Here is a 22,151-nt window from a genome sequence, read left to right on the forward strand (position 1 = left end):
GTCTACAAGTTCAGAAGCTTTGTAAATACGGCACCCACTCTGATATGTTCTCTAACAGCTGTGACGCTTCTTTGGGTCAGGCTCTAAGCTTCCATCCCTTCTCCCCGCCAAGAGACTCCCATACCCTCCCCCTCCCCAATCCATCATTCTTTGGGGTATTGTAAGCTTATACCAGCAATGGTGCTGGAATAATAGGTTAAATATTGAAAAACAAAGCTGAAACCTCACCTTATACCAAAGAGCAAAACAAACCCTCTATTAGTTAATGAGCTAAATATCAGACATGAAACCATTAAAAACACCAACTTGGTAACAGTTGTTATCATTGAGTGATGCTTTGCTGGATTCTTTTCATTGTTGTGTGTGTGTTTTTACGATTTTCCAACTTCTCTCCAGTGCACACATTTGTCTTCACAACATTCTTTCATGCATGCAACACCTATTTATTGAATCCCTCCAGGTGCCATCCATGATTCCAGGCACTAGTGACCAGAACAGACAAGGGAACGATCCCTGGGGAGTATATAGTCTAATGGAAAGGGCAAGTAATAAACAAATACACACAAGGATAAGTAGATGACTATGAATTAGGGTAAGTTTGGTAAACAGTGGTTTTTTTTTTTTCTGTTTTTTTGAGACGGAGTCTCACTCTGTCACCCAGGTTGGAGGGCAGTGGCATCATGTCAGCTCGCTGCAACCTCTGCCTCCTGGGTTCAAGCAATTCTCCTGCCTCAGCCTCCCAAGTAGCTGGGACTACAGGCGCGTGCCACCACACCTGGCTAATTTTTGTATTTTTAGTAGAGATGGGGTTTCACCATATTGGCCAGGCTGGTCTAGAACTCCTGACCTTGTGATTCGCCTGCCTCGACCTCCCAAAGTGCCAGTATTACAGGTGTGAGTCACTGTGCCCAGCCTTAAACAATGTTTTAAAAGGTTAAAATGGAGAGAGAGGAAGAGGAAGCTAGATCAACAAGGTCCTTTGCAAAGTGACTTTTAAAGGGACATGTAAAGGGCAGTGATGAGTTAACTAGTTCACACAAAACCTTGCTGTAAAATATTTATTTTATGCTGTAGAGTGACCAGTGAGACTAACTGGCATATGGAGCATGATTACATGAGAATGAGGTCAGTGATTAAAAGGGAATAGACACAAGCAAAAAATAGATATTTAACTGGAATATGAGATACATTTCCTATTTTCAAAAGGTTGTTTTCAAATTTCAAAAATGTGCTACCTTTTTTTTTTTTCAAATATAAAGATGAAGAAGATAAAGAAGTAAAACGGCAGCCATCACCAGAGTAGTTATAGTGGCTGCATCCATTTTCAGCCCTAAGCCCAGGTGGGAAAAGGGTTGGCTGGAAGAGTTACAAGGTTCTAATGATTAAGAAGCCCCAACAAGGAAAATCTACATGGCCATGGGGGATGGATAATCACTATCTGGTGGATTCCAATCAAACCTCAAGACCCCCTAACTCCCACCCTCACCTCCTGCTACACCTCACCTCAAGAATCTCAGGATGACTTGTGGCTCAAGCCAACAGTGGGTGGGATTTAGAAACAACTGACACTCTGGTTTTCCTCTTTTCTGGCAGGCAGAGTCTTTTTCTCTGCATCAAGCCAGGTCTGGGCTCACTGCTCTGGGTAACTCTCCCATTTTTCTCACTGTAGGGAGACCTCTGCATTCCAGAATGTCCAGCAATGGACAGGGTGCCCTTGGCTGCCTCTGGCTCAGGCATCATTTTGGCCGAGGCTGCATACCAAGCTCCTGATAGAGTGAGCTTTGTGAACATAGCAAAGGGCTAGCCCCTCGGACTCATGGCAATGAGGATTTTGGGGTTTAATGGTGAGAAGGCCTAGGGCCTAGGTAATGAGAGAGAAAGTGGAAAAAATAGCATAGTGTCCTCTTAACATCTTGTGCCAGTTGACTCACCTGCAGAAATGCCTGTAAGAGTCTGCTTCGTTCCTTGCCAAAACTGGTTACTACCAATTTGAAACATACATGTAGGTAATATATGGGTAATGAGAGAGAAAGTGAGCCTCTAGGTGTTAAAGTACCAAAAGCTCCAATTTACTCAGCACCTACTAAGTTCTCATCGTTGTGCTTAGAGTTCTATGGTCAGCTGGGTCCAGAGCAGGACTCTAGTCAGACTCTGTAGGCCCCAACCTTAGCTACTTCCTAAACTGTGTAACTTGGAGCAAAACACTAAATCTCTCTGGCCGTGGTAGTGACGGTGATGATAGAACCTACCTCATGGGGTTATAGGTTTGCAGGCGAATTCAGTGGGGTAAGCCTTGCAGAGCATTATGAGCCATCATTAATATTAATGAACTGTATTTCTATCCAGTGAGGTAAGCAGCATTATACTAATTAACAGAGGGGGAAACTGATTCACAGAGGTCAAGCAATTGCCCAAGGCTGTCCAGCATCCTAAGGAGTGAATCTGGCTTTACAACTCTGATGGGTCTGAAAGTAAATCCCCTATTTAACTGTCCCTACTCTATTTGAACACTGAGCTTGAAGCTTGGTTTGTATCTCAGGGCTTAGCAAATTTGGGACTGTTTCTGTACTGTCCAAAAATGTCAATGATTCACTAACTGTAATAAAAATACCCTCATATAGAGTGTTTTATAATTTATAACAATCGTTCACATTCACATTTGACTCCAATGGGTACAACTATTTCTAAATTATATAAATTTTTGTGACTCATAGTCTCAATACCTGTATATATATATATGTGTGTGTGTGTGTGTTTATATATATACATGAATATACAATACATATATATGGCATGTCTGTCTCTGTACCTATACCCAAGTGCAGATAGATTAAAATACATACTTTAAGAAGGGTTGTTTCCATTCAAAGAAACGCTTTGATCTCAGAATTAGCTGTCCTCCCCCAGCCCCACTTAATATTCAGCTCAATGCAAAACATGCACAAAGAGGGGCCTGGAAATAGAGTCTGGAGAAAGTTGAACTGCTCTAGGAACTTGAATGAGAAGACTTTGCTGCACCTGTGGGCAATTTGGGAGGGAGGAAGCAGAAAGAGGTGAAAATTTCTTGCCTGTTGAAAGCACTTTTGAAGTCTGAGGAAGGATGAGTTCTATGCTGGGGAGGACGGCAGTGCAGCCCCTTGTACGAGTCCCACCAAACACCAAGAGAAGTTTGCTGCTGCAGGAAACAGCCTTTGTTATGTGGCTTCGGGAGAGCGGTGTGGAAGGGCCCAGGTCCACATTTGGTTCAGTTAGGGGAACCAGAAGAAGTTGATTGATGTTCTAGAATCCAGGGCAGGCAGTGAACAGCAACTCATGTGCTCCTTTTGGAATCTCCATGTGCAGAATTTGAAATGGGGAGTTCCGGTCAATACTTTATAGCTTTCACTGGTAAACTGGCCCCAGCTGATATGTGGTCTGTGTATTTACATTTCACAAAATTGAGACAGTAATTACTTACACTTGTGGTTTTGTACACTTTTTTTTTTAAACTTTCTATAGCATGAACGTTAACCCATGCCATTAGATAGATATGCCACAAAAACAGTTTGTAACAACACTAGCAAAGAATTCCACTATGTGTGTGCACCAAAATTTACTTAACTACTCTCTAATTGTTGGTGCATTAAAGTGATTTCCAAGTCTTTGTCCTTATAAATAATGCAGTGATGACCTCTATGTCTGAAACTCTCTTTTGAGCAGCTCTGATTATTTTGCTAGAAAAAAAAATTAGCAAATTGTCCTCTTAATATGCTGTACCAGTAAACTCACCTGCAGAAATGCCTGTAAGAACCTGCTTCGTTATTCCTTACCAATACTGCTTACTACCAATTTAAAAAATATATAGGTAGGTAATATTATAGATAAAATGCATTTATTTGATCATCTGTAACACTGGACATTTTTAATACACTTTTTGCCATTCATGTTTTGTTTAGCAATTACCTATTTATGCCTTTAGCCTTTTTTTCTATCAGTGTGATTACATTTTAATGTTAGAGCTCTTTATGTGTAAAGATATTTTATCTCCCTTTTCTCAGTTTCATCACATATTTTCCCACAACCAGTTTACTCACATGCTATTTGATTTTAGTTAATATGGCATAGAAGATTTTTCTTTTTCTTGTCTTTCTATGTAGTAAAATGTGTAAACCATGACCTCAATGGTGTATTTGCTTGCTTTTAATGAACTGAGAGTCTCTCCCAATAAAAGAATGATATTTTCTTTATTTTTTTCTAGTTTTGCCTTTTAAGTTTTTTAACTACCCATAATTTAATTAGCATATGGTAATATATGCAATAAATTCTATTTTTTACAAAGTATCTTACCATGTACAATTTATTAATCATGTACTATTTGATAAGCAATTTTCAATTCATATAAATCTTTTTATTTTTGTAAAGATGCGGTTTTGCTATGTTGCCCAGGCTGGTCTTGAACTCCTGGGCTCAAGTAATCCTTCTGCCCTGGCCTCCCAAAATGTCGTATAAATTTTAAAAGTCAGTTTTGCTATATACTGTATTCATTTCTGGGCTTTAATTATTATAGATTTTATAAATGTTGACATTTCACAGAGAAATCCCCCAATCACTTTTTCTAAGTGCTCTTGACTTCTTTCTCCTGTATTTTCTTTCAGATCAACTTTTAAAACACTTTAAGTTTCAGAATGAATCCCATTAAGATCTTGATTAGAACTGTATTAAACCCATCAATTAATTTGGGGAGGATTGCTATCTTCACAATATTAAATTTGCTCATCCAACAACATGACATACGGCTGTTTGTTCAGGTCTTGTTTTCTCATCCTCAATAAAATTTTGTAGGTGTTTGTATTTTCATATACATGCTGCACATTTCTTAGTTTACACTTAAGTATTTATACCGTAATTACATTTGAGAATAGGATACATTTTATTATATTTTTATAATGGTTATTACTGGCATATGGCTATTGACTTTTGTTTATTTGCTTTGTGTCTGACCATAGCATTGAAATCTTTTAGTAGTTCCAATAGCTTGTTTTTTTAGTTAAGTTTATTCTCTTAGGCATTGAGGCTATAAGAACATTTTCTTCTGGAAATAAGAAAGTGTCTTTCCATTTCTAGCTTACTAAGAATTCTGATCAGTAATGAAGGCTGAATTTTTTCAAATCACTTCTTAGCCTCTGTTGAGAGGATAAGATGATTTTTATTGTTTGGCCTACTAATATGAGGCATTACACCAATAGTTTTTCTAATATTCAACATTTTTCATCAACACATTCCTGGAAAACACCCAAATGGGCCATGGGTGCATTATGCGTTGATAGTGATTCTGGATTTCAGGAGACAGAGCTTTGTAGCTGTGCAGTTAAGGGTTTAATTTTTAGCTGGGCCATTTGAGCAAGTGTGTGGCCTTGGGCAAGTCACCTACCTCTCAGACAGTGAGTGCAGGAATTATACCTACCTCACAAGGTTGCTGCAAGAATTACAAGTAAAATATTCAAAACAAGCTCAACACTATAGGTCTTGCATGTAGTAGATACTCCTCAAATCGGCAGCCACTGTTTTCATCACTATAATCACACATTTTCTTTACATTGTCATCTCAAGTGTGGCACAGCTATAAGAGTGATTGAACTCTCATTTTAATATATTTGGGGTGCTATTTTTTAAAAATCCAGTGAGCCTAATAAACAAACACCGTTAGCTTTTACTATCTTTAATGCTTCTCTGTGACTCACTTTTTCTTCAAATTTCAACCCTCAAATTTAGAAGAAATTGAGGGACTACTTGTTGACTTACAATTGTAACTGAATACAGATTTAGTTGCTTGCGGAGTTCAAGTAACAAGAACAAGATCTGGTAGAAAGAAAGTGACTTTATTCCGGAGCTAGCTGAAGGGCAGTGGTGCAGGCTCCTGCCTCAGGGTGCCACTTGGCTTCTGCGCAGAAAGCAGGGGCTTTTAAAGGAAGGCTTAGAGTGAAGGGCACAAAGGGGAGAGGGTGAGGAGGCACAGGGTCTATGTGACTTTTCAGATTTCTTATCTATCTGGAGGTCTTGCTAGTGCCATCATGGGCAGAGCAAGGTTGTAAATGGAGGCAATCTCCTGTTGGGAGAGAATTCTGGATGTGCCTGGTTTGCTTCAAGATTCAGTCTCAGGAACTTCTAAGTAAACACACAGTTAGACAGGCTTGCTGTGTTGGAAGTGTCTGGTAGAGAAAAGGTAAAGATTATAATTTCATTCCTAAAGAGCTAAGTAGGTGGTGGGGGAAAAGAAAAAAGGTTAAAAAATTCATTTTTTTCCTTTTAAAAATGGGGTGCTCAGTTACACTATTGCACTTCATCTTCTAGGAGGCCCTGGCTCCCTAAGGAGCATGGAGTGGCAGAAAAATCTAAAAGTGCAACTGGATGCCTAATAGGGCTTTTCCTGTTGCTTTGGAATTTTATCTAAGAGTACAAAACTAATAAGCATACAAAATAAATACTGCCACCTTCTACAGAGAAGAGCTGAGGGACTTCCAGCTATTTCTTCCAGAGAACTAAGAGGTTCCCAAGCAGACTCTCACCCTTCCCTCCAGCGCTACAGTCAGCTCATACAATCATGAGACTTCACAGGTTAGGGGAAGAGAGTCTCTGAAATTATGAATTGTAGGTTTAAAGAGAGAGAGCTTTATGCTTTCTTTGCCTCTTTCTTAAGCCAAGGGAGAGGGACTCCAATGTAGCCAACAGTAGACATCATGTGACAGTAGGAGGGGAGAGAGGGTCTGCAAGAAGAGGAGATGAACATCTTTTGCCCTCACAGGTGCTTGTCCATCTGCAGATAATTCTTATGGTGTCTCAATCAGAGGCTCCATAACCAAGTATGATCAGAGCAGGTTTTCTCCCTTCTTTAGTTTTCATCTCTCTTCCGTGGTCCTACACCCCAGGGGAAGAAGAGAGTGCCGCAGCAGCAAAACAAGTTGGGTAGGTGATGCAAGGACTGCCAGAACCCCTTCTCCACATCTTTCTGAGGAAGTGCTGGTCATAATCCATCTTCTGGGCTGCCTTCAATCTAGGTTCACCTGCACTGCATGAGCAACTATGTCCCTTCGAGCATGGTGTGGCGTACATGGAAGTGCCCTCCTTCCCTAGATCCTCATGGTCTTGAAAATTTATCCATTGGTCTTTAGAATCCATTAACTCTATGGCTTTGATTCTGGATGGGATAGCGATTCAATTTTCATTTCTATTGGCTACTCTTTCCATGTTCCCCGAAGATTTATGGATCATCTCTCACCAGAATTACAGCAGAGCAGAGATAGAGGTTAGATGTCTGTGTTCATACTATGCTCCTGCCCAGAAGGATGTCCCATTTTACTTCTAATTCAGAACCCTAAGAGTTAGGCCAGGTTATATTCCTCCCATTTTATAAATGGTGCAGCCAAGACATAGAGAAATGAAGAAGAAGAAAAACTCACGAGACTAGTTAACTGACGCTGTTCTATTTTCTGGACCTTCAATTACCTCTTTTTATAATTCTCTGCCTCTACTCTGTCCTAGAACTGCATGTTGCCCTTAAAGACCCTCGCCTGTGGGACCCACTGGCTTCTCAGAGAACACAGAGACCACCTGAGGCTGCTTATTGCAGAGTCTGGACTCACTTCCAATCCCTTTTTGCTCTGGGCTTGAAAGGCCTCATTCTTACAAGCCTTGGCCTCCTCAAAGAGAGAAGGATCTGCATAACATGGTTCTCCCTCTCACCTGGGACTAGAGACGGTTGTAAAAAGGTCAATTCCCATCCCCCTTACCCCATGCCCTGTCATGAAGTACCATCACAGCTACACGTCGAGGACTCCATGGCATGCACACAGCCACGTATGTCCTGTCTTCCCAGCAGTGATCAGAGCTTGTTGCTAAACCACTACTGTCTAAGAAAGTACAGAGAGTAGCAACTAGAAAAATCCTTCTTAAAACAGGGTCCATCATGCCACAGTGAAGGAAATTGGGTTCTGACATCTTTTTCCCAGGCCTAAGATTTATTTCTAAATAACGTTTATTAAAGGGCCCCTATGTTCCTGGTTCTCTGCAAGGCATATAACTTATCTCACTGAAGCTTTCCAACAAAATCGCACATTATAATATCCCTTAGATGGAAGAAAATAAATTGAGTCACAGAGAGATGGTGTAACACATCCCGGTCACCCAGCTAGCAAGTGCCCAGCTTGAAATAAAAACTAGATTATTTTTGGCTCTAAAGCCTCTATCCTTTTCATTCTATTCTAATGACTACTCTCACTTCATTGAGCCCAGCAATTTGAATTTATCTTTTTTATCCCCCTGGAGAAAAGAGAGAGGTAGACACATATCACTGCAAGTAGAAACCCATAAATATGTAAATAAAATAGAACCTGCAATCAACCCTCAGGGGGAGGGAATAGAGAACCCTCCAAATCAACAACATATGTGGTGTCTCTGGCTGTACAAAGCCACTTTTCACTTGGAGAGCTGGGACTCTGCAAGACCACAATGAAGTGGGTTCCCAGGCAAGGGGCCTTTGATTTACACACAAGGGGGATGGGCTAAGATTACATGACTTGCTGGATTGTCGATTTGTGATTCTGTAACTATAATCGGAGTGGCCTGGGGTCTGCTTCAAGCAAAGTTTGGGGGGATAAAAGAACCAGTTTCTGGGGATTAATTGAGACAAATGTGAGTGGCTGAAGACCTGTTTTTGAGATGAGGAAGAATATGTCTCTTGGGAGGACAATTTACAAGTGGGTGTTTCAAGGAGGCCTATGTGAGGGTGACGGTGAGGAAGAGCTTCTTCTATCTAATGCTAGATGATAGTCTTAAGATACCAACAAGCTGGTACCCAAGCCATTGAAAGTGGTACCTGCAGGAGAGGTAAACAGCCAAGTTGGACCCATGTGGTGTCCATATCTCTTGTCATCTCACCTGCTTTCTCCAGTTACTGACCTCGGCATCCACTGCCCTTTGTTCTCACTGTGGACTCCAGATAGTTAATGCTAGCAACCTGCCTACTGCCCCTACTCTTCTAAACCTAGTGGACACTCTATGTGTAATCCATCCAGAGTTGTATGATAACCAAGCCAACACTGGGTAGAGGATAACAGTCACCATCCAAGATCTCCAGCAGGGAAATGGTCTGCCATGGAAGAGTGCAAACTTCCCATCAGAGGCAGCATTCAAGGTGAGGCTGGGTGGGCAACACACAGCTCTTCTAAGACCCAACTTCTATCACAGAATGTCTGCTGTTGGGGATGTGCCAGAGGAAAGCACACAGTGCTCTAGACAAGAGAGTCTCTGAGAGCCCAGACCACAGCATGGACTCTGAAATCGGATTTCCCAGGAGTTGGTGAACAACAAAAGAATATGGTCCACCTTCGAGATGCCAATTAGTTCCGAGAAGTGGACAAGTAAGACTTCCTATTTTGATATAATTATTCATAATCACAGTATCCATAACAATAGCAGCAACCAATAACGGTTTGGTTCACTATAGGCAGCTAAAGAACATTTTGAGTTTTTGAAGCACTTTGATATACATGATCGCATTTGCTGTCAGACCTATATCTCACAAAAGATGGTGAATGATTAAACTAAGTAAAACAAAACGATAAATAAAAATATAAAAAATGGAGTATCTCAACAGAACAGCACGAAGACAGAGAATTAAATTGCTTTCATCAGTACTAAGAAGTGCCTTTGTGCCTGTAATCCCAGCTACTGAGGAGGCTGAGGCAGGAGAATGGTATGAACCTGGGAGGAGGAGCTTGCAGTGAGCCAAGACCGCGCCACTGCACTCCAGCCTGGGCAACAGAGCGAGACTCTGTCTCAAAAAAAAAAAAAAAAAAAAAAGTCCCTTTGATCCTAACGTCCAAGTGAAATCAGGAAGTCCACATGGAAGAAGCAGTTATCTGCTCATCTCTCCTAAGCTCCAGATTTATATATTCCCATCACCTGCTATGCATCCTGACCTCCAACACAACAGATTCAGACCTGAGCTCATTCCCTTTGGTGTTTTTCAGCTCAGAAAACTGTTCCATCACTGTGATGGTTAATAATGAGTGTCAACTTGATTGGATTGAAGGATGCAAAGTATTGTTCCTGGGTATGTCTGCGAGGGTGTTGCCAAAGAAGATTAACATTTGAGTCAGTGGACTGGGAAAGGCAGACCCACCCTCAATCTGGGTCAACACTATCTAACCAGCTGCCAGCGTGGCCAGAATAAAAGCAGGCAGAACGTGGAAAGACTAGACTGGCTTAGTCTACTGGCCTACATCTTTCTCTCATATTGGATGCTTCCTGTCCTTGTACATCGGACTCTAAGTTCTTCAGCTTTGGGACTCAGACTGGCTTCCTTTCTCCTCAGTTTGTAGACAGCCTAGACCTCACCTTGTGATCGTGTGAGTCAATACTCCTTAATAAACTTGCCTTTATATATATATATATATATATATATATATATATATATATATATATATATATCTGTCCTATTAGTTCTGTCCCTATAGAGAATCCTGACTAATACAACCACTCATCTCTCAGTCATCTAAACCAGAAGCATGGGAGTATCAGCTTTGACTCCCTTCTCCCAACCCCACATACCTCGATTCCTATCTGATCATTTGTCCAGGTTCTGGTTTATCTGGCTGGGAGTCTTGCTCTGAACTCCAGCCTACTGGGCTGGGATGCTGCACTACAGGCAAACTCTTGACAATCTCCTCCTTAACCCTTAAGGAGGAGGTATCCTTCAGGTTAAGGAAAGGATACCCTTCCCTTAGTAACCCAGAATTTTCATAATCAATGACCTCTCAGAACTGGCAGAGCCAGAATGCATCCCCACCTGTCTTAGCTGAATTGCCTCTCTAGCATCTTCTGTGCTACACCCAAGCTCGTAGCTTACTGCTGCCAAGTCTCTGCCTGCTACTAGCACGTCCTTACTAAGTCAACCTCTGCCACCAGTGCCTAGCACAGAATTTGGCACAAAGAAAAGACCAAGTAAATGTTTGATAGAATGGAGTGAAACTTTTGTGTAGTAGTTATTTATTCTCAGCTGATCTCCATAGTCACCAACCTCCCTACTACCCGGTGCCACCCTCAAGAGGACACCTGTAAGCAGAGGAGGTCCCCAGGGCGGAAGACTCCATCAAATCCTGTGATGAAGAGTTTCTTTGGCCAAGAGATCTAGCATTTAACTGATTGGTGACCTTGGTCCAACAATTCGGAGTCTGTTTTCCTCCCATCTACATCTCAGAGCTGCTGCAAAGACCAAGTTATGGAATAAACATCCTTCCAAAGAGCCATGTTGGCTTGTCACTGTATATGTTAGTCTAAAGTTTGGGTATGAAATAACATCACTCAGCGAGCTCCTTACAGCAGATTTCTAGGCTCAACCCCAGAACTTCTGATGTAGTAGGTCGGGGGACAGATCTGAGAATGTGCATTTCTAACAAGTTCCCAGGGGAATACTTGTCTTAATTCATTTGGGTTGCAGTAACGGAATACCATAGACTGGGTAGCTTTTAAACAACAGAAATTTACCTTTTATAGTTCTGGGGGCTGGAAAGTCCAATAGCAAGGTGCCAGCAGATTAAGCGTCTAGTGAGGGTCCATTTCCTGGATCCTCACATGGTGGAAGACATGAAGGAGCTCTCTGGGGCCTCTTTTATAAGGGCATTGATCTCTTTCATCAGTGTTCTGCCCTGATGACATAATCAGCACCCACATGTGCCACCTCCTAATATCATCATTTCGAGGATTAGAATTTCAACATACGAATTTTAAAGGAACATACATATTCAGTCTATAACAATACTGATGCTGCTGGTCCAGGGACCATACTTTGAGAACCACTGCCCTAGATGATTCTGAGACCATTACTCTTTCCATGCTGATGCTGTCTTTCCTACATGAAGCATGCTATTTCAATGCTTGCCTTTATGTTTTACCTTTTTTGCTGTTTTGTTGGAATCTTAACCCAGCCTCTAAATTCCTCTGGGCAAAAATTATACCTTCCACTCTACATACTCTCTCACTTTCTGTTTTGTAAAATAATAAGTACATTTCCAGCATGATTAATAATAGAATAGGAAAAGGGGGAAAATCTCAGACTATCAATGCCAATAAACAACACCTACAAATAGGTATCAGCCCTGGAATTCTCTTAAAAATTAATTACCGGGCAAAAAACATTCCACCATCAGTGGTGATATGGGAAGGAAGATTATCTTCTTGATGACACATTTTGTAAAATGTGGATTATTCAAGGTTTTAGCTGTAACTTAAACACCAACGTTTTTTAAAAATAAAATACCACAATTGCATTTCAACTCATAATTTTTATACTGATAGCCAGACTATTGTGTTTTCAACAAGTAAAATCCATTACACAGTCATGGCAACAGTTTGCAATAGATTGTAAATTTTTATTGAGATGATCATCTTGCGATTGAATTTCAAAATGTATTATATGATCATCAGCAAATAAGTCCACGGGGGCTGCTAAAGTACTTTGAATATCATTTATAAAGATCAAAAACCCTGGAAACTCTTACATTTACCCTGTGGAAAGAGAGAAGTCTCATCAGTAGGATCAAATCAATTATTTTTATGGATGAATATTGCATTGCAAAGCTGAGATAAGGTATTACCCAGTTTAATAACATATCATTATATCCTTTGAAAGTAGTAAGTTTTGTAATCAGGTTTCAACGAGGAATTTTACCAAAGGCCTGTTTTGAAAATAATCAAGAAAATGGCATCTCTGTTCAGCATAGTGGTTGAATAACCTTACAAGGAATATTTTCAAGCAACGAAAATACCTGGGTTACATACTACCACAATACATCACTGAGATACTTAAGAACAGTTACAGCCAATTCCACTATAACTCTTGCTTTGAAAATGCAAATTTGTTCCAACATAATTAATATATGAAAGGGCAATTTGAGAATAACACGAATTCCGCATTTGCTTATGTGTGATTTTGTATGTGAGAAACATTAGTGAAGAAGAACCCTGCACCCAGCAGAACTGAGCCACCTAGGAATACAAGCACACACACAGTTCCAACCCTTACCTGCCCCCTCAGCTCACTACCTGTGTTCTGAGCTACACCTTTTCCCCCAGTTTCAGACAGCTTTCCTTCCACCACTTCACATTCACTCACAGGCTGTAACCTCCCTGAGGCCCACTTCCACAGCAAACTTCAGGTCTTTTTCAAGGTAACACACCATCTGTGTTGAGTATCCTTTATCCAAAATGCTTGGGACCAGAAGTGTTTCAGATTTCAGATTTTCTTGAATTTCAGAATATTTGCCTATACCTACTAAGATATCTTGGGGATGGGACCCAAGTCCAAACACAAAATTCATTTATGTTTTATATATATATCATAGGCAATCTTATATAATATTTTAAATGATGTTGTAGATGAACCGAGTTTGTGTACATCGAACCGTCAGAAAGCAGAGATGTAACTGTCTCAGCCACTTATGTGGACAGTTCTGTGCTTGTCTGTCATCACCATAATTCCTGACTTTGAATGTATATGCTATTGATAAGAAATCATCTTCTTATGCTTATTCACACATAAGTGCTTAACAGTAAAAAAGAATAAGGGATATATCATTAATACCATAAAAAATTAATGTGTTCAGGTTAACTGAGCAGCACAGTAGCCTCAGCAGATACCTGGATCAGCTGTTGAATGTCAGCAACAAACATCCTGGCTTTCAGTCCTCTCCCTGTGATGTTGTGCTTTGATGAAGAGTTCGTACACCCTGCATTTTATTGTTTTAGATGAGAACAAACATCAGAAGCAGGTGAGGAACCAGGAAGTGGATCCTCTAGGGAGAAAGAGGCATTCTGCTCGATGGCTTTTAAAAATGTTTCCTCCAGAGTCATCTGCCTCGTTAACAAGGATTTTTGTCTTAGATGTCTCTGATTTTATAAATTGACAAGGTTTCCTGTTCTGCTATGAATGCATACTGCTCCAGTCCTTCAATAAGCTCATCACCAATGCTTGCCGTGTCATCTACAGGCACTTTTTCTGCAGTGTTAACAGTGTCATGTTCATTTGTTGTATCGTGTTGGCACTCAGTAAGTTTCAAATTTTGGAGCATTTTGGATTTCCGAGATTCAGGTTAGGAATACTCCACCTGGATGGATGCACTTCTTGGCCATTTCACATGCATAAAATTGTGCCGCAAGTTTTACTAGATTCCCCTCTTTTTTGATGTGTCACTAGGGAAGTATGGCCCTCCAGCCCCATTTTTTCCATAATCCCTGTGGTTTTTATTTCATAACTTGATATACTGTGGTGATTTTTAAGGACCTATATATCAGGTTATGGCAGAACTGTATGCACTTTCCCTTGCTGTTTGTTCCATGGTTCCTGTACTGATGGTTCCTTCCCCTCCACCCAGATGCCCCCAGTGACTCCTTTTTGTTTTCTGAAACCCATGCTGCCTGCTTTCCTGAACCACACCCGCTTCCACTAGAACATCCCCAGCTGTATATACAATGCTCTCTCTGTCTCTCTCTCTCTCTTTATTCATCATGATGTGACCAAAAATCAAAGGCTGAGAATCAGAAAATCTAAGTGCAATTGATGACCGTGCCACTGGCCATTCTATGACTTTAGACAAAGAGTTTTAAAGCACTGAGTCTCTTTTCCTTTGTGTATACATGAAATGTAAGTTCGTACAGCAAAAGGTTACTTGGAGTGAAAAAAAGATATAAATAAGGTAATTTGCAACAAATAAACTGCAAGTTCTTTTAATTTCTTGAGTTGCATCCAGAGCCAGACCATCTCAGATACAGTGAGACACACATTGTTAGCCAATAGCCCCTGATTAGAAATGCAGTAGAAGCCAGGAGATCTGGGACACAGTTGGATCCAGAGAATCTCTCCTCTTAGACACAATCTCCGCCAGCAAACTCTTACATGGCATCCAGAAATATCAGAGAGACAGGTGTAGTCAGCAGCCCACAGAGATAGAGTGGAATCCAGAGGACCCTCAGAGGAATAGTCCCAACCCAGACTCTTAGGTAGGGATAGGAGCCTCCAGGGGCTACAGAGGCAGGAAGCTCTTAGGGATTAAGGCAGTTCCAGAAACAATTCAGAGATACTGTGAGAGCCAGGAGGCATTTAAGACATGGTTGGCAACAGAAGCCCCTCGGAGACAACTCTAGAATTAGGAACCATCAAGAAAATTGTCAAAACCAAGAGTCACAGGCCCAGCTCAGGGAGCCTCAGGAACAATGTTAGAATTAGAAACACATTAAAGATACAACCAAAACCAGAAGACCGCAAGGACATAGTCTAAATGAAGCCTTCAGGGTGCATAGTCAGAGCCAGGAGCCCTCAGAGACACAACCAGAGCCAGAAGCCCTCAGAGAAACAGAGCCAAGAACCCTCAGAGAAACACGGCCAGGGCCCTCAGAGACACAAAACCAAGAGCCCTCAAAGACATCCTTAGCATTAGAAAGCCTCAGACATATAAATGGCACCAGCAGTTCTGGGAGACACAGAGCCAGTGTGTCTCATCAGAAACACTATTAGATCCAGGAACCTCCCATGACCCAGCTAAAGTCAGGAGGTTCTCAGAATCACAGTCAGAACTAGAAAGCCCCCAGAAATGCAACCACAGCCAGCAGGTCCTCTTAAAAAAAAAAAAAAAAAAAAAAAAAAAAAAAAAAAAAAAAACCGAAACCTTGATCCTTTTTTATCCACAATAGGGAGCACATTCACATTCAGAGAAAATTAGGAATTATTTGTCACAGGAAGGTAAGAGGAAGGCCAGTCTTGGCAACAGCACGGCCTCTCATAATGGAGCCTGGAAAAAAAAAATCTTACCTGCACACTTGGTCCTGGTGGTGAGGGGAGGCCCTGGCGGTCCAGTACCCCCCTCACCTGGTCGTGTGAGGAGCACTCGGATCTCATACTCAACATCGGGGTCCAGATGCCACAGCTTGTAGTTGGGAGAGTCGACTATGTGGGTCTCCGCCCAGGTGCCTGTGGTGGTGCGATATTCCACTTCCTTCAGGATGATGGGGCCATCCCCGATGATGGAGTTGGCATTTGGCTTGATCCACAGGTATGTGGCCCCCACAGCCAGCAGCTCTGGGGGAGCAATGGGCGTGGGAGGCTCTGTAAGACAAGCAATCAGCAAAGGACTGTCAGACTCAAATGATTTACAGAGCAGACTCCGAGCACATGATGACAAGGCATAGAATTCACAACATAGCCACAAAAAATTGTCAGAAAACCCTTTGGATTTTATTTTATTTTATTATTTTTATTTTATTTTTTTGAGATGGAGTCTTGCTCTGTCATTCAGACTGGAGTGCAATGGGGCCATCTCAGCTCACTGCAACCTCTGCCTCCCTGATTCAAGCAATTCTCATGCCTCAGCCTCCCAAGTAGCTGGGATTATAGGCGCCTGCCACCACAGCTGGTTAATTTTTGTATTTTTAGTGCAGATGGGGTTTTACCATGTTGGCCAGGCTGGGTCTTGAACTCCTGACTTCAGGTGATTCACTCACCTCAGCCTCCCAAAGTGCTGGGATTACAGGCATAAGCCACCACGCCCGGCCTGAAAACCCTTTTTAAATCCCATTCATGCCCTACTTTAAGGGTTTGCATGTAAGTACCTGAATCAGTATTTCTTCAGTAGCTATATTCAACACCTACCTTATCTCCTTTATTTAAAGGCACGAAAGAAAGAAGGCCATGTGAGGAAATGGTTTTCCCAGAACACAGCAAAGCTGCTGGGTGAATACTCTGTTTTCTAGCCTCAAAGGAAAACCTACTTTTGCTGAAGTGAAGTTTGGCACAAAACCCAGAGGAGCCTAAGGTCTACAAACATTTCTTACACAGAACACATAGATTGTTAGTGGAAGTTCTTTCCAAAGGGTGATAAGAGCCTAAGTAGAAAAGGAATGATGGCACAGCAAGAATTCAGCTTCTGCCTCAACCCCAGCAGGTTTCTTCCAGCAGAGAAAGTCATGGGTCACAGCAGACTCAGCAGGAATGAGGGGTCAAAGGAAGAGTCATGCTGAGTTTTCTTGCATCTGCTCTGTGCTGCCACCTCTCTTCCACTGAGTTCCACACAGTCAGCTAAGTAGACTAAAGGTTCAGCAGGCATGAATTGTGGACTCTTCCTCGCAATTATTAGCCCATGGCAAAGCTACAAAAATTAACGCTTATCTTGTACTTCTTACGTACTTTAAAATCTCACACATATCATTTCATGTAATTCTTCGGACAATATTATCACCTTCACTTTAATGGAGAAAAACAAAACAAAGCAAAACAAAACAAAACAGAGAACCTAAGAAATCAGGTCACCTAACCAAGGTCATGGAGAAGGTAGCGTAAGATGAAACTTACATCTGCATGACTTCCCGGACCAACCTGCACCAAGGAAGGCTGTCTGCCTCTTAATATGCATCTTTAGAAAAATGGAACTGAATATATTGGTTATTTTTATTTGTAGTAAAAATGGCAGAATAAAGAAAACAGAAGAAAGAGAAAATATGAGAAGAAACGGAAGAAAATGGAGAAAAATGGAAGAAAGAAAATCTCTCTACCATCCAACATAGCCATTTTTATTCCTCCATGTTCCATTACAATGTTTATTTATGTACTGACACATTTTTTTGTGTGGTTATAATAACGCATAGACCCAATGTAGATTCATTTTTCCTCCTTCACATATATTGTAAGGATTTTTTTTTTTGCATATATTGCTCGAGCTTTATCATCACTTCCTTTAATATTTATAGAACAATCCATCAGGTTACCACACTAAGCATTCGCTGATTGCTGGATACGTGAGTTGTTAATGTTTTGCTAGGATAAATAATGCTACAATGAACATCTTTGTGCAAATGACTTCAGTCTGTCTTATCTTATGTTTTCTTAGGACCAAGGATATGAACAAGAGGAAACGAAGAGTAGAACAAGGAAGAGGAGAAAGGGGAGGCACAGAGGAGGCACATGAGGGTGGAATACAATGTGCATTTGCTTGAGAACATCTCACTTGTAGAGGGCCTCTGGTTTATTCGCATGGATAGAAGGCAGGTATACATTTTAGCTTGGAACTCAGGTAAGGGCTTTGAGATAGAGACGCACTCAGCACTTCCCTTCTAATTAATTACCTAGAAGCAAAGATTCTCTAGAAACAGAATAATTGCTAGGAAACAGAGGTGGACAATATTTTCTCAGTGTGACTCGAAGCAAATCTTAAGGGACAACTCCAGATTGCCTCTATTATAGCCTGCCATTTGGTCAGAGAAGGAAATTAAGCAGATTAGTCAAGCTAGATGCTTTTCTTTACAAAGCCATGGAGGTTATTACTCAAGACCTTGTTATCTCAAAGGTGTTTGCAAATTGATTTTTGGATAATTTGTTGCAGGTAGAGAAGTTAGGTTGGCAGGCAGATAATTTCTGAGCTCATCCTTTGTGCATGTTAAATATATGGACCCTTTGATTGTTATTATCAACTCTCCAGAGCTCCCATCAGTCTCCAGAGAAGACCCAGGGGTGATATTTTGCAGCTCTCTGATGACTCTGCCCAATTCCTTAACATAATTATTCACAGACTAGACCTCTATAGAATTAAGAGCAGCAGACTTCAACAGTTTGGGTGCTGAGGGAGTGGCCCCATTTAGTTCTTTTCCATCGACTTTTCACCATGGTTTTCTGCTCTCCTATTTCAGACAGCAGTATTCAGTTGCTGACCGCCAGAAAGAAAATAAAGTATTAAATCTTTCCAAATGGTTAGCTTCTTTTCATGTATTTCTAATGGCATGTGCAAGTATAGTAACAAACATCCCCTTGAGTATATAAATGTCCCTATCTCAAATGATTTGCGACTTCACACATTTGTGTGCAGATTAGCCACATGGTTACCTCTCCGTCCATCCCCTCAAGAATAGACCACGTAAGTTTAATCACAGTGTTTCCTCTATGTGGCACCAGGGAAGCCATCAGATTATTGTGTGCTTTATTCTTTTCTTTTTTAGTGATCAAATGATTTATAATTGGCATTGTTTAGAAGGCACAGGTACTGGTGGTTCAAAGAGACAGAAGCAAAAATATAGCACAGAATGATTTTTTTGGTAAGTAGCACATTATTTTACAAATACATAGAAAAAGCCTATTCTATTTATATCAGTTCTCTATCTCTAAGATGAACTCTTCAAGAAGACAGTATAGGAAATGTACAGGGCCATCCAGTCCAATGGCTAGCGTCATCAGGAAGGAAAAGGAAACCCCTATGTATCTCATTTGCCAGACAGAGCACTGTGTGCATGAAATCTAATGCAGCCAAGTAAATCAGTGATAACGAAGTGTAATAAAGTCATGATGGGGGTGGCAGAGGCATTTCTGAAGCCTGTGAAATGACCTAATCTGGTCTAGAGGTTAGGGAAGCTCTTGCAGACAGCACTTAGGGGAGTGTTCTGCTGGGACTGCTCATGTTGAGTCTATGAACAAAGAAAAATTCCTGGGGGTCTCCTAGTTCTGAGTTACTTGGGATAGACTGGTAAACAATTAAAACGATGTCCCCTGTACATTCATTCATTCACTCATTCTATGAATGCCGAGTCCCTGCTGCTGGTCACACACTGTCCCAGGCGCAGACACAATCTTGGCTGCATGGAGCTCACCTTCTAGCCTTCACTCAAGGATTGACACAAAGAAGTCAGGAGAGAAGGAAGCTGACTCAGAAGATGTTGAGAAGGAGAGCATCCGAGAATGGAGAGGCCCTGGGAGCCAGACCTAGGTAGGAGCTTATGGATTCATAAAGCGATACACATATACAAAATGGATTACTGCTCAGTGAGAAGAAATGAACCAGCTGCAGATGCAGACACACACAGCAACATGAGTAAATCTCAAAAAAAAAATTCATACAAAGGAAAAATAAAAGAAGAATGCATGATGACCCCACTTATGTGAAAAGTTCAAGAACAAGCAAAACTGCTCTATGGTGATAAAAGCCAGAAGCATAGTTACCTAGCAGGCAGGTACTGACTGGGACAGAGCCTGAGGGAAGTTTCTGGGATGTTAGAATGTTCTGTATATGCTGATCTGGGTAATTAAATAATAGAAATCAGAACAGTGTTACTATAAGGGACATGACTGCCTGAAAGAAGGCATGAGAAAAATTTGGGAGGTTATAACCATTTCTGTATCTTAACCAGGGTTATGTAAGACTCATTAAACTGTGAACTTAAAACATAGGTATTTTTATGTATATAAGTGATACCTTAAAAGTTAAAAAAAAAATCACAAAAATATGGATATGTGACTCACTAGGTGAAGAGAATGCCACTAATTACTTGAAACTGAACCCCAGAAAACTGGGAGAAAATTAGCCCTTACTTCTATACCATTTCCTCCTATCAGCACCATCAGATGCTTGAATTCCTAATAGTTTTCCTAACAAGAGGTTGTTCAGGCACACACCAGTTTCTTATCCATGAGCCTTTTCACATCTAACACAACCAACGCCCTCTCCTTACCAGACTCCACAGCATCATCTGTGCGAAGCCAGGAGTAAGTATTTAACATCTGATGGCACCCTCTGCTCATGAAGTTTGCAACCAGACTAAGGAGGAGGAAGTCTTGCCTTCAGGGAGCTGGGGCCTGAGCTGGGTGATGACATCAGTGCCTTCCAGCCAGGCATCAAAGCACTGCAAGGACAAGGATTCCAGGAGCCATCCATGGGGCCTGGGCAGCAGCAGCCCTGAGCTTCCAAGGCTCTCCTTCAACATGTAGATGGTGAAGTGACCTCTTCATGTAATTCTGCCTCATCCTCAGGCAGCAATCTCCAGAACAATTCTGTCTTTCTTTTCCCTGCTGTGAGCACTTGTAACAGTTTGACTCCCCAGAAATTCCCACAGAGAGCAAAAGTGTTTCAAATAGCTGGAGACAGAGCTGTGCGCATGTATTGTCTGCTCCAGACAGAAATCAAACATTTTGAGAAAAACCAAATGTTATTAAGATGTGAAGTGAGCCTTGATATGATTAAGGTGAGCATAACCTGGCCTCCAACACTTTCCACCACATGCCTCACCCTACCTGATCACCGTTTTAATTGCATTTCTATTCACTGACCCTCTAGGTCTGTGGGAATGCCTCCACCCACCCAACGCTAGCCACCAACACAAACCCATTTATACACAGACAGAAACACAATTGTGCCATTCTCATTTCCAGACTTCTTTTGTCTGTGCCATTTTTCCCAACTAGAATGGCTTTCTTTTTACTTTTTTGTTTGTTTGTTTGTTTGTTTTTTGTTTTGAGACAGAGTCTTACCCTGTCACCCAGGTTGGAGTGCAGTGGTGCCATCTTGGCTCACTGCAACCTCCACCTCTTGGGTTTAAGTGATTCTCCTGCCTCAGTCTCCCAAGTAGCTGGGATTACAGGCACCTGTCACCACGTACAGCTAATTTTTGCATTTTTAGTAGAGATGTGGTTTCGTCATGTTTGCCAGGGTGGTCTTGAACTCCTTATCTCAGATGATCCACCTGCCTCAGCCTCTCAAAGTGCTGGGATTACAGGTGTGAGCCACCGTGCCCAGCCTTCAATTATTTTTAACTAAACCATCCCTATTTTTCTTTTCAAAACTGCTTCATGATGACTTACTTTCATGTAGCACAGGGCTAGGCACAGAGTAGATGTTCGATGCTGATTAGACTTTCTACGATTTATGTGCAACGCTGTTTTCATACAATAATGGACTGAGGATAAAAAGGACTACGTTGGGGCCAGGCTCCAAGCTTTCCTTGACCTTGGCTTACCACTAGCCAGATGTGTGACTCTACTCAATCTTCATGGTCCTCAAATTTATTTTACCTTGACAATGAAAGATTCAAGTCATAAAAGTCCCTAAATTCTCTACCAAGGGCCACAGGGATTCTATGTGTGCTCACTGACCACCCTAACAGTGAGCAATCGGCAGTAGCCCAGGCTTCTCATTCCTCCCTGGCTTGGGCTCAGGGTCCTCGGACACAACGTAAGTAGATATAGCATCAAATCCTCCAATAGGTGCCAACTAGAATAAGTCTTTGTTGGCCGGGCACAGTGACTCATTCCTGTAATCCCAGCATTTTGGGAGGCCAAGGCGGGAGGATCACTTGAGGTCAGGAGTTTG

General features: G+C 41.5%; 1 protein-coding gene across 3 annotated transcripts in view; it reads right to left on the bottom strand.

Annotated features, from left to right (window-relative positions):
• PTPRT (protein tyrosine phosphatase receptor type T) overlaps positions 1-22,151 on the bottom strand; it is a 1,118,573-nt gene that overhangs the window by 583,274 nt on the left and 513,148 nt on the right. For all 3 annotated transcript variants that reach the window (XM_028828430.2, XM_077949122.1, XM_028828427.2), the window contains exon 7: positions 15,842-16,135. In XM_028828430.2, the coding sequence (XP_028684263.1) occupies positions 15,842-16,135 (294 nt within the window). The remainder of the gene's footprint in view (positions 1-15,841; positions 16,136-22,151) is intronic.

The sequence above is a fragment of the Macaca mulatta genome, chromosome 10 (assembly GCF_049350105.2).
Source record: "Macaca mulatta isolate MMU2019108-1 chromosome 10, T2T-MMU8v2.0, whole genome shotgun sequence".
In the NCBI taxonomy this organism is placed as follows: Eukaryota; Metazoa; Chordata; class Mammalia; order Primates; family Cercopithecidae; genus Macaca; species Macaca mulatta.